The 13,042-nt window shown below is 37.1% G+C and overlaps 1 protein-coding gene across 1 annotated transcript in view; it reads left to right on the forward strand.

Moving 5' to 3' along the window:
* comt (comatose) overlaps window positions 1-13,042 on the forward strand; it is a 42,101-nt gene that overhangs the window by 8,923 nt on the left and 20,136 nt on the right. The window contains exons 2-5 of the mRNA XM_067785294.1: window positions 3,367-3,556; window positions 3,634-3,722; window positions 3,892-4,110; window positions 4,203-4,348. Coding sequence (XP_067641395.1) covers window positions 3,548-3,556; window positions 3,634-3,722; window positions 3,892-4,110; window positions 4,203-4,348 — 463 coding nt within the window. The 5' untranslated portion in view covers window positions 3,367-3,547. The remainder of the gene's footprint in view (window positions 1-3,366; window positions 3,557-3,633; window positions 3,723-3,891; window positions 4,111-4,202; window positions 4,349-13,042) is intronic.

Genomic DNA, 13,042 nt, shown 5'->3' on the forward strand with positions numbered 1-13,042 from the left:
TTTAGGTGAGCCACTTCGTAGAAAAACGAATACACGATACGTAGCCTTCGAATTGAATGGAAACTAGACCTTAATCTCCTCAGATATATATCACACAAAATTGTTATTATTAGTAGATATGTATCTCTTCCGTACACCTCGGCGGTAAGTCGGTTTTTATTTCAGTCGCGCAGACGCAGATAAATTTCTAAACAATTTTTTGAAGAAAATTCCTCGGAAGAGGATCGTGGCCTGATGCTTCTTTTTGCGGGAAACTACAATACAACCCTTGAGTTGAAAATTCTGGAATACGGTTGACCGTTGAGATTTCTTCCCACCAAAAAACTTATTTCCACCAATAAAAAATTCGGTTTTGGATAAAATATCATAATATTAATGTTAGATCGCAATAATATATGGTAATTCTATACGACAGCATGACACTGGTAATACGCGTCCAAAATTACCGAGAGAGGTATCAAAAGACTCGTATTGACCTCGACAACAATAATGCGAAGGCGGAAAATAAAAACTTTAGATCGTTCAAAAGATATTAACGAAAAATCGAAAAATTACCCCGTAGTGCTCCGAAACCGAGGGTGGGATCCATAGTATTTTTGCGCAGAACACCTTTCTGCATTGGCGGCCTTTGGCCGCGCTTATAAAAAATTACCTTGGGCGGGTCCAACACCGGTTTGGAGACCAAAACTATATCCGCGGAAAACACTTATGTTCACAATTTTTTTGGGTACCACAAAATCATCAAAATTACAACCACATGAAAATTTTCAAAATTTCTTTTGCAAATATCTCTTGACAGACCCAAAATTTTTTACCTCCGCTTTCGGATTCGCGATCCTGGATCCAAAACGCGTCTTTTGATACCTCTATTGATATTTTTGGACGTGTATTAAGAGTATCATGCTGTCGTATAGAATTACCAAATATATTATTAGTTTGTTGTATTTTTGTTATGAAAACAAACCCAAAATAAAAAACTAAAAATATGAGAGCAGTGAGAATTTTAAAATTTTTTTAAACGTCATTTCGGCTCTCACCGGCCATGATGGAATTATAGAAGGTGGCGCATTGCGCATGTAAGCATTATTTTAAAGGCAATTTTTACGTCATTTTCCTTTAGCTCTTGTTTTTTCTCTCTTTCTTTCATTCGCTGAAGAAGTCAAGTGTGACGCAGATGCGCAGAACGAAGCAATTTTGAACTCGTGAATGCACAATCTTCAAATGAATGTTCAACCCATTTCTCGAGTTGATATCTTACATTATATATCGAGTTGAGGTTGAGTTGAAAAAAATCTCCAAAACCACCCAAACCAACAGCTGTTTATTGTGAGAAATAAACACCTGGTTGACAGCAGTAATGATGCGTAATTAATCAAGAATAAATTATATTAGCGGCCGCCGTGGTGTGATGGTAGCGTGCTCCGCCTACGACACCGAAGATCCAACATCAACACCATGGAATCTTAAATTTGAGTCAAGTTAGGGAACCACAAGTTGGTTATTAAATTTTTTCAACTTAAGTAATAATTGTGACGGACTTTTCCTTTGGCCGAGTTTGCTCAGTCCGTCCAGGATCCCTGTGGAAATAGAAAATGATCCCTATCGTCTCCTTTTAAAGACAAAGACCCTGTTTCAATTTCAAACGTTATAATTTGTTTTATTCAATTTAATTTCTACACTACTCTTAGGGCTAAGGCCGCCGAGGTGGAAAAACCACCAATTTTTTGCTTTATAAAATATTCCCTCTTTTGCTGAGTACGCTATGATTCTCGAGTTGAGCCATTGTTTCGAAATAACTCTTGAGATTTTAGAAGTATGCCTAGTGATGCCTAGTTATCAACATGAGCTCTAATGGTACTCAAGCCCAAATGCTTGTGGCTACATTCGACGCCATTTCGCACGAACGCAAATAACTGATAGGTTAACTAGAGTTTAACCCTGGCAGATCGGCCGCTTAAGCTTAGCTTAAACTTCAGTTAAAGTAGACTGAAAAACTGCAGAATAAGTTTAAGCGTAGTTTAACTGACAAACTGAGTTGAACTTGTACTGAAAAACCGGGCCTAAAAGAGCCAAACTGTAAAAGGAAGGAAAGAAAAAAGACATGGAGAAGGAAAAGTATAGGAAGTTGGAAAGGTAAACGGACCAAGGGGAAGAGGGATAACGAGAGTAAAAAATATAAAGGGTAATGGTCTCAGAAAAAGTAGGAATAACAGGTTCACAGGAAGAGTAGGAATAGTAGCCGTTTTTTTTCATGTAGAGACATCTATATTTGCCGGTAAAAAAAAAAAACGCTTATTACGTAGATAATGTTTAGGAGAACCATCTAGCGGCAATTATTGAAGACTCGCGGAAGTGGGTAAATAACCAGCTGCAAAACAGGCTGTGCTTAATATCCTGAGCCAGATAAATAATTTTGCATGTAAATGCAACATCAACGATTTGAGCCAGATAAATCCAGATAGAAATCTAGTTCAATTTGTGAGCCAGATAATTTGTTAATTACTTCTTTTTAGTTTGGCAACGCTGCCTTTAATAAACCTACTTTTTCAAAAATAGATCTCGCTGCTTAGCCTTTCGCCGTATGAGTTAAATGAAAAACAGCGGCGACATCTGCCTATCACCTTTCACGTGTGCGAAAATTTCACGACGTCTGCTTCTCAAGTATCTCAATGATCCAGAGCATTCCCGTGAGAATTGAGCGTGAACCGGAGCTGTAAAACCAAAGACAAGGTTAAGAGTAATTGTGAGAGTCTGATTTAAATAAAAGTGAAAGCATGAGGAGTGAGAGGGAAAGAAGGAAGATTTACGGTACAATAAAAAGGATGGAGAAACTGAGCGGGCCGAACAAAACAAACTGGGAAATGGCGTGGCTAGAGGAAACAAGAGAGGAATAAATATATGTTTTCATATACACAAATTTCAAATTTGGCTTACAAGGAAAAATAAAGAAATTTCTTGAACTTTTTCTTATGATTTGGATACCGCGCTTAACGCACGGTTTGTAATTATTTTAACAAGGAGTATAAAAAGTGGGTGAGGTTATCGACAATTTTGTTAATTTTAAATAGCGAAGCAAACCGCATACAAAATTTCAATGAGATATCTCCAAATTTACTGAAGTGAATGTATTTCAATTTTCATCCTGATTATATCGATTCGTTTATTATACCGTTGCAACGTACCGTTAGGTGCATAAAAATTAAGGCACAGTATACAAAAAAAAAAAAACGAAAAAGAAATTTGATACTGCAATATTTCTATTTTTATTTTTTAACAAAATATTCAATTTAAGTATTTTTAAATGTGTAGCATATAATTTGTGCACTTCAACTGACATTTTAAATATTGTTGCATTGCGCATTGCAGATAAATACATACATGCCATTTTATGGATCGATATTCGGAATACAAATAATAAGAACAAGCAGTTACCCTTATTTTCCCTGGATTTTTTCACCAACATAGCAGTTGCATTGGATACTTTGGCAAATAAGGAATATTTTAAGTAGATAACTGTAATTTATTTTGCACTTTGTGTAATAGCAAAATGTCCTATGTAAGTGGCAAATTTATTTAATTAATTTACATAATTAAAATTTTTTTACTAATTTTATATTTATATACATTTTATAGCGTTTAAAAGCAACGAAATGCCCAACAGACGAATTGTCTGTAACAAACAAGGCCATCGTTAACATCAACGATTTTCCAGAAGATGTTAAGTACGTAACAAAATGAAAAGTGGGCGGGGAGCGTTGTGTTGAAAGAACTGAGAAGCTGAAAGCATACAATATACAATACATAATTAATAATAATTAAAATATTCATACATACAAATTTATTAAATATCTTTCAATGAAAATGAAATTTGATAATTTTAAATTTTCGCAGGTATGCCGACATATCACCTGGACCTGGCCAGCATTATATATTTGCTCTTCTACATACGAATGAAGTGGCAAGGGGCCATGTTGGTTTTTCGTTGGTACAACGTAAATGGGCAACCCTTTCCATTAACCAGGATATTGATGTGCGACCATATCGTTTCGATGCCAATTCCGATGTCATAACGCTTGTTTCATTTGAAACAGATTTTTTACAAAAGAAAATGTAAGATACTAAAGTTATTCGACATCAAAGCATTGATTATTTCATTATAAAATTTAAGTCGCTTCTATAACATTTGCATTTATAATTTGCAGCACTTCACAGGAGCCCTATGATTCTGATCAAATGGCTAAGGAGTTTTTAATGCAATTCGCTGGTATGCCCTTGACAGTTGGTCAAACCTTGGTATTTGATTTTCAAGGCAAAAAATTATTAGGACTTGCAGTGAAAACTTTAGAGGGTGAGTTTGAAAATAGAAAGGTGATGAAACTGAAATGTCATAATCAGAGCTGATCAACCCCTATACACTTGTAGCACTTTTGTTTATGTTTTGCCCTGAATCATAGGCACAGATTCAAATTCACACTTTGAATATAAAAAGAATGTTGATAACACTCCCATATGCCCTCACATATAATTTCGAATCATATGAAAATGCTTGAATTTCTTATGAAAGTGCCAAGAAAAAGCACTCCCGTATGAAGCTCAGGCACTTGTGTATCATGAACCAATAAACAGATCCCGCATTAAAAAATGAGAGAGCAAGAAAGCATATCTTACCTCCTACTACATTTTTTATCTCAAAGGTTTATTTGGGTCGTGTTGAAAACTAAATAGTATTACTACGCAATATGTTTTGGTTGAAGCTTTTATTGTATACGTATGAAAAGGGATTGTGACGATTGGATGAAATTACATAAATTAATTTGTTGGGTTTTAAGACATGTTTGTTCACATTTTACTCACAGTTTTTGTACTTTTTTCGTTCGGAATGAGAAAAGGAGTAGAATGTAAGCAAAAAATGTGTCCGGGCGAGATCTGTAAATCCTGCCAAAATTAAACGTACAGCACTTTTTGAAGTTTTATATAAAAATGAGGTCAGCTAAGCCTGTTTTGCGATAACAATCGCCAAATTGAGGGCACCAAGAGAGGTCAAATCTTCCTCCAAATGTCTTTACCAACTCAGTGAAGGTTTTCACTTTTCTCTGTTTACAAACTGCTGTAGAGTGTTCGTTCATCCGCATAACATGCCCTAGCTAGCGAAGCTTTTCGATTTTCAATCTCTGCACTATCGTCATGTCTGCGTAAAGCTCATACAGCTCATCATTATAGCTCCTTCGATACTCGCCGTCGACATCACGGATAGGACTATAAACCTTCCGGAGTACTTTTCTCTCGAATACTCCAAGAGACATCTCATCTTCTCTAGACACCTTCCATGATTCCGAGCCATACATTAGGACAGTTATGATGAGTGACTTGTAGAGCGAGAATTTTGTTCGTCGAAAGAGGACTTTACTTTTCAATTTCCTAAAGAAGCACTTGTTGGCAAGAGTTATTCTACATTTGATTTCTAGGCCGACATTGTTTTTGCTTTTAATGCTGCTTCCCAAATGAACGAAATCCTTCACAGTCTCGAATTTATATCCTTCAACAGTGACGTGGCTACAAAGGCCACGATGACAGCAACTACTTCGTCTTGCCCAAAATTCACTTTAAGACCCACTTTTTTTGATTTTTTATCTTATATATATAACTTCGTTAGGTACAAGGTTACGCTTCATCAGGCTCACCAGACTCCCCGAATCGATTGGGCATTCTATAACAACGTTAACATTAGGGTGTGCTACTATTTCTATACTAAATTTACTTACAAACTTATTTACTGGTGGCGGCTTCTTGTAGCCTTTGCAGCTCGCTGCGAAATGGCCTCGTTCTCAACAAGCATAGCATGTTCCTGGACTGCGTTTGGGCTTTCGGCATTCCTTCGAGATGTGACCTGAGCAGTTACAATTATAGCACATGATTGGTGTGGACATAAGCTTTGCTGCGATGTGTTGAGGTAATTCAATTGTTCGGAACGCCATTAACAACTCGTTGCCTGTTTTAAAATTTTGTATCTTTGCTTGAACCTGCAATTGATGATCAGGTATAACGTCTATTAAGTAGTCGATGAGCTCGTTTACTGAAAGGTTTAAAGCAGCGCTTTGCAAGCGCTTTTCGTTATTGCCAAAACTTTCCAGTCTGCCAAGCTAGTTTTTCAAATTGTCGGCGCATCCCTAATACGTTCTGTTTGCACGCGAATAGCGCTGCCATCTTATGGAGAGTATCGTCGACGCTCCGGGTAAACATGTGATTTGCGTTATACCACGACAACGCAATGCCCTTCAATTTAAGTCTCATCGCCAAACTTAAAACTTCATATGAAATATGTAGTACTCTTTGGAAGTGTCGCAGCTGGGAGCACCATGTCTCGATGCCATCGCCACCGTCGTACTCAGTCATTAATTCTTTTACGGTTTGTAGCGGCACATCGTGTTTGGTGCTTTGAGACGCGCCTGCTTTCTCCATTTCTAATTTAAGCTTAAGCAGCTCGATTTCTTTTTCTAAGAGTTTAAATTTGTAAAAGTCGGAGTCAGTTCTGGCCTTAGCAGATTTGTTAGCGTCGTGATGGTTTGCTACAATGCTCTTGTCTGAAGCGCCGTTATTGGCGCACAAAATTCCGCTATTTCGGACATCATTGTGGTTTTCAGCGACGTTGCTGCCAACAGCGCTGTTTACGTCGTAGTCATTTTCACTTACCGCCTCGCCTTCATCGCAATTGCCGTTATCATCGCTGTTGTCATTGTCGCTAACGTCGTCATTTGATTGCAAGCCGCTGCCATTGTCTTTTCTATGTAATCCGTTGCCGTCGTCTTTTTCGCTGGATTTTGTGGTACTCTTTTCATGTTGCGCTGGACATAATCCGCGTGCTTCCGCTGAAAGTTCACTCAGTCCGGCTGCGAGCGACGCCTTTGCTCCGCTATCGTTTACCCCGACTGCAGTACACCATGCTTTAAGTTGCAGTATGCCAGATAGTTTGACTTATTTCGTACTAAAACTTTATATTTAGTCCTACTACAGTATGTAAACTTGAACATTTAAGCATTTCATTTCAGAAGTTTTCAAATGCAATTTCCAATGCAACATTCGCGGAAATCTCTTCATTCACTTTTAGTATGATTATTGAAACCCAAATTCCGACGATATATGTATGTATGGCCGAAATTTTTCGCTGCCACGCTACATTCGTACATTGATTTTGCGCATATATTTTAAACTATTTAACTAAAGTAAGACTTTCTAAGCGCCTTTCGAGAGGATTCCAAATTGTTTTTTTTTTTAATTTAAATTTCGATGTGCCGTTCATGGCTTAAAAGTAATGGTGAATTTTGTTGCACTACCACGCTACACAATTTTGGAAGTGTGTTAAAATGTTACTACACTTTTTCGGAAAAATCTGCGAACTGGTACAAGGGATACGATTCCCTCTCCTGTATGCCACAGACAAGATATCAAGCCAAAGCCAGAGACCTGCTATTTCGTTATAACCCAATTTCAATATATCTTATGGCAGTATTTCTGGCAACTGCCACGCTACAAAAAATGACTGCCATGCTGCACGTACGAATTATAAATATAGTTTTTAGCGTAGTTTCAGCTAAAGCTTTATGAAATCATAAAAGAAGTGAGCCAGAGATACATTTTCGATGATATCCTTTAATAAATGTTTGAGGTGGTAAACAATATGTTATTATACAAAAACGTAAAAATCACATTCGCAGCATATATTTACATATATAGCGACGTATATTAGTTATATTCTTGTTTGGAGATAAACCAGGAAATTACTTTTTTCTTCTGCGTTTCTATTTGGTGGGCACTAGAAATATTGGGTATTGGTTTCGCATTTGAAAACAACTCAGCAGTTTTCGATCCCGCGTTGATCGTTTAATTTGTTCTTCTCTTACTTCTTCAACCGCTATTTTTGATGGAGTCATGGATACAGCGCGCACAAACTCAGAAGCGTTGTTAACTAAAATATCACGCGCTCTAATGTGCTGAAAATATATAGAAAAAATTTGGGCCATCACATTTTCTTTTTAGTTGGTGATTGTGGAAATGCTCTACTTTCCGCACCGCTTTGCCGAGTGTTTATTGGTAGTTATAACTCTGGTGTATAATTTTACTTGTTGGAATTCTATTCTAACCTAGACGCCTTTTTTGCACTGTAGGGAATGGGGTTGGTTTCCCTAAGGGAGCTTAATAGCATCTGCCGACAGAACCACGGATGACCAATGTCGTCGAGATGTTACTAAGTTGTCGATCCTCAAAAGCAATATGGAACTTCAAAAATAGCTTACAATTGTTTGCCAACAGAGCCACGAATGTCTTCTGTCGTCATAACAATTATAAGTGCCGTGAAAAATAATAAATTACGCGCAAGTCAAAATTTAATCTTCTTTATTTGCCAGTGGTTGATCGACTGCCTGATGTCCAAAAATTCTTACAATGCAAAGCTCGAATTTAGCTAAAGAATTGAGTGCATATTTAAAATATGAAAATATGTTACCGTTAGGTTGCACGATAGTGGCGAATGTTATTAAGATTATAGCAACTTAATATTACATACAGTACTGGTTATAAAAATGAACTTCACGAGCGTTAAATGACTACAATGCACAAATAACAAAAGAACATAACAACATATAACATTTGCTTAATTATTAATAATTGTATTCAAGTAATAGTATGCGCCGTTACAGCACTACATTTGTGTACACTTTTCCGTGTGACTTCACGTCGCTTCTAGTACTTAGTTATTTTTTCCTTGAGCGGCTTTCATTTTCTTCAGCCTTCTTTTTTTGCTACATAATTTTTTATTTTGCTGAGCTTCGTTTAAGCGAATCTGTAAATTTATAGTTTATTGAAAAAACTATACTTTTTGTAAAATCACTGCCACGCTATACATATTAGACCAGTTGTAGTCCATGTCGCCTGTTATAATTCAATGTTTTTTCAACAAATACCAAAATTCCATCAACCAGATTAAGAGAATTTATCAGTGCGTCATTAAAATATTGCTTAATTACAAAAAAAAAAAAAAAAAAAACAACAAAAACTAAGGGTGTTTTGCACTGCCACGCTACACAAAATTGCAGCTTTAATCCTTGCAGCCAAACATGCATACCGAACGTAATTCACTTACCACTTAATTGAATACAATTAAAATAAACTAGTTTCTTTATACTAAGCTAAAAATTGTATGAAGAAAATAATTGATTAAAATATTCACCTTTTTCTCCGATGCTGATTTTTCTTCATTTTTCCACTTCAGAGTTTTTTTTTTTAAATGGGTGTTGTATCAAATATAGAAAATTTTAAATCAAAGATATATAATGTTTTTAGGTGATTTACGAAATAAAGTTTTATAGGAAGTAGTGTTTTACGCAATATTAGCAAAAAGAAGATAAAAATTCGGTATTTCAAAGGCAGTCATTAGTGTTTCTAAACCAATTTTTGTGTAGCAAGCACAGACTCATATAGTTTACAGAGTTTTTCAGGCGCATTAGCACAGTCTGGGCACAGGTACCGAATATTATGGTTAGCATTCATCAGCTTCACGTCATATTCGGTGATAGGCCCTGAACAGCAGGCGCGATGGAAGAGCTGTTTGCAATAGTCACTACATGGAACAATAAAAGTATCAGATCTACCGAAACCTTTATTGCATTTTCCACATTCATTGTTTATACCAAACAAAACGATAAAGTAAACGCAAAAACAATAAAACAATAAGAGCAGTAAAAACACGTCCACACTCTTTGACAGATGTCAAATGCCATTTCGGCCATATGTGGAATATTGTGACGAATATTAGCAACACTAAGGGATACTATCATCCCTAAGCCGATACTAAGCAGTCACTTGTATTTACATAAACAAATCAATCATTATGTATACACATATGTACCCTGCAGAAATCGTTGGATCATGTGTTACATATTGTAAGCTGATCATTGCTCGTTTTTAACGATTGTAATCACTACACGATGTTTATGGGACTTTGGGTACTCCATGGATTACTCTGATGTAATGCGGAGCTGGTCCAGTCCTAGGACATCGCAATGTTAATTGGACCATATTTTTTGTATGAATTGTGGTTAATTTTGGAGCACTCGGTTGGTCCATAGCGAGTACTCCATACATGCCTGCATGGAGTACTCGCGATTTTTGCAGGGTACATGCACGCAGCGGATACTCACAAAAGTATGCAATCATCAGCTAAGTAGTTCTCACTTCTACACATGCATATATCTGAGATACTCACAAAAGTATGCAATCATCGGTGGAAGTATTATTCACATATACACGCGCATATGGCATAGGTAGTTTATAGCTAGTAATTTTATAGCTGGTAACTAAGTAGTAAATTCTAGAAGAAGAAACGCATAGAAGTATGCGATGCGAACGAGGAAACCGAAGAGTATAAAAGCTGCACAAGTAGAAGGTGTAAAATATGCGGAGTTTCCCTAAATTCGTTACAATATGTTCCCACAAAACTTGAGGCTAGAGGTCAATGTAATTTTGCGCTACTTTCAGAATTAAATTTATTGGCTCTTGTATGTTGGTGATACAACTATTGACGTAATATTTTAAGCAAATATTTTGTGACTTGAAACCAAATATTCAACTTTTTTCGACCTCAAACAATTAAAATTTTTTAAATAAAAGAAAGTTTCAGTGCACAGACAATTTTGTACATGTATTGTGATTCGCACTTCCATATAAAAAATTTTTAGCAGCACTGGTCATAATATTATTTGCTTAATAGAAAGACAAACGGAAAATTAATGCGACTTTTTGCTACAAAAAAAAAAAAAAAAGAAAAAGAAAAATACTATACTTCAAAAGGTATCGCCCGTATAAATTAATGTTGTATGTGCTGGTCGTTACCCGAATAAAAAGCTTTAATTTTTCACATTTTCACCCGTTGCTGCTGAAATTTGAAGCAATCCGTATCGTGTTACATATACGATCACGTATCAAAAAGCAATTTCACTCAAGCGATAAATCAGAAAAAATGATAATAAGTTATGGATCTAATGAGTACTGGTAGTGCCCATTTCACATGTTTTTCTAATCCGATTACCCATTTCAGAGCTGTTGCAATTTAAAAAATTTATTTCGATCACGGATCGTATAACGCAATACGGGTTCATTAATTAATGAAATAACGAAATTTTTTAGCTTAATAAAGGATATATTTTTGATACCAAAATAATCTCCATACTAGAGGTTTACGCCGATCACTTTATCGGCGGCGGCGGCGCGCCGGTGTTCTTACTTTAAATAGCTTGATTTTTCTATTTAAAAAAATAATATTTAGGAAAGGTTTTGTTTGTATGTATTTAAGGAAATCAACGTGTTGGCCATTTCGGAAATATCCCGGGTTTTTGCCTCAAGATCCCGCAGACCGTTCAAAAATTTTCAGGAGTAGCTCCTTGCTGAGGGATTGTCCCTCGTTCTCTTACTCCAGAGAGGCTTCGAACCTTACCCCGGTCTTTGGAATTGGTACTGCTGCGTCTGCTGAAAAGAAATAGAGATACATAAAATAGTCACACTCTTGTCTGTATATATCGTGCAAAGCGTAGTTTCACCTAGGGTTAATAAAAAAAATAAATGTAAGGCGCGATAACCTCCGAAGAGATCTAAGGCCGAGCTTCTCTTCCAATTTGCGTCGTGCTCCTCTTGATTTTTCCCTACAAATTGGCCGGACGGGACCTACATGTTTTATGCCGACTGCGAACGGCATCTGCAAGGCAGATAAGTTTTCACTGAGAGCTTTTCATGGCAGAAATACAATCGGAGCGCTTGCCAGACACTGCCGAGGGGGACCCCGCTTAGAAAAATTTTCTTCTAATTGAAAAATCTTATTTCACCTAGGGTTAACTCCTAATAATCGTCGCGAACACAATTCCTTTAAATCATCTGTGGCTCCTTGGCGGTCACGCACAAAGGCGACTTACGGTTGCTATTAATGATATTTTAATACTCATGACTCTCGTGGCACAGGGCGCCTCCAGTTGTTTCGGCTGTTTTTAAGAGCTATTCCCGATGTGCGAACAGTAGCAATCCCGACCACCAGTCTCTACCACGCCTCCTGACCCTCACACCATATACCAGCACAGAAGCTATAGGACTGCGACTTCGACCACATACCTTCGTTGATGTCACTTTCCTAGAAGCTCTAGGTGTAGCTCCGAAGACTTTCCAACGGATGCTTTTGTCGCGCTATGCTGCCGAGCTACACCAGAGAAACGCCTTGAAACGTTAGGGAGTGACTATTCGGCCAAAGATGCCGCCCTCGAAATCATAAGCAGTCTAAGTGGATGCCATTGCGTAATGGGTGAAAATCGTAAAATCTTCGGCGCATCTACTTAATTAAAATTTTACAAGGACCCTGGATAAAATTTTTAAAATGTAGACCAAAGTTTGCAGACGTTTGTGTTCACAACATTGAGTTCAATAGTCTTCGTTAAATCAAAACGATATTTTAGAATGAAAGTCGACCGATTTTAAGTTGAAAGATTTTAACTTCTGTTTTCCGGCCTTATGATAAAGAGCTCAGTATGGATGACCGCGTAGCTTCAGCTTTCAGACTAGTTCGACTGTCCACTACGTTAGGGTAGTAGCACACGCGGTCCTTAGTTCGACTGTCTTGGGAAAGCTTTTCCTTCACCACTTTGAGTGTTCTTGCGAAGGACAAAGCCTCACCTGGTAAATATATGTGCCTACGTATCCACATTTGTAAAAGGAGTCGTAACATGTAGGTGATATTTAAACTTCGTTGATAGGCTATAATCAATGTGATTCACTCCAAGGGAGCCGACAACTTTAGGAAATCTCAAACCGGGAGACTTGGGTGTTGAAGGATTAAGTGTGAAAATCAAAATTAAATTTCAGACCCTATTGTATAGTTTCGCAAATAGACAAACAGATGTTTGAATGTACGCCCAAGTGATTTTTCAAACCCTTATACGTACATATATCCTCAACTTAAGTATGAGGTAAGAATCATTTCAAAGGAGTGTGTATGCCCCTAGAACCTACT

This window comes from Eurosta solidaginis, chromosome 4 (assembly GCF_040869045.1).
Source record: "Eurosta solidaginis isolate ZX-2024a chromosome 4, ASM4086904v1, whole genome shotgun sequence".
Taxonomy (NCBI): domain Eukaryota; kingdom Metazoa; phylum Arthropoda; class Insecta; order Diptera; family Tephritidae; genus Eurosta; species Eurosta solidaginis.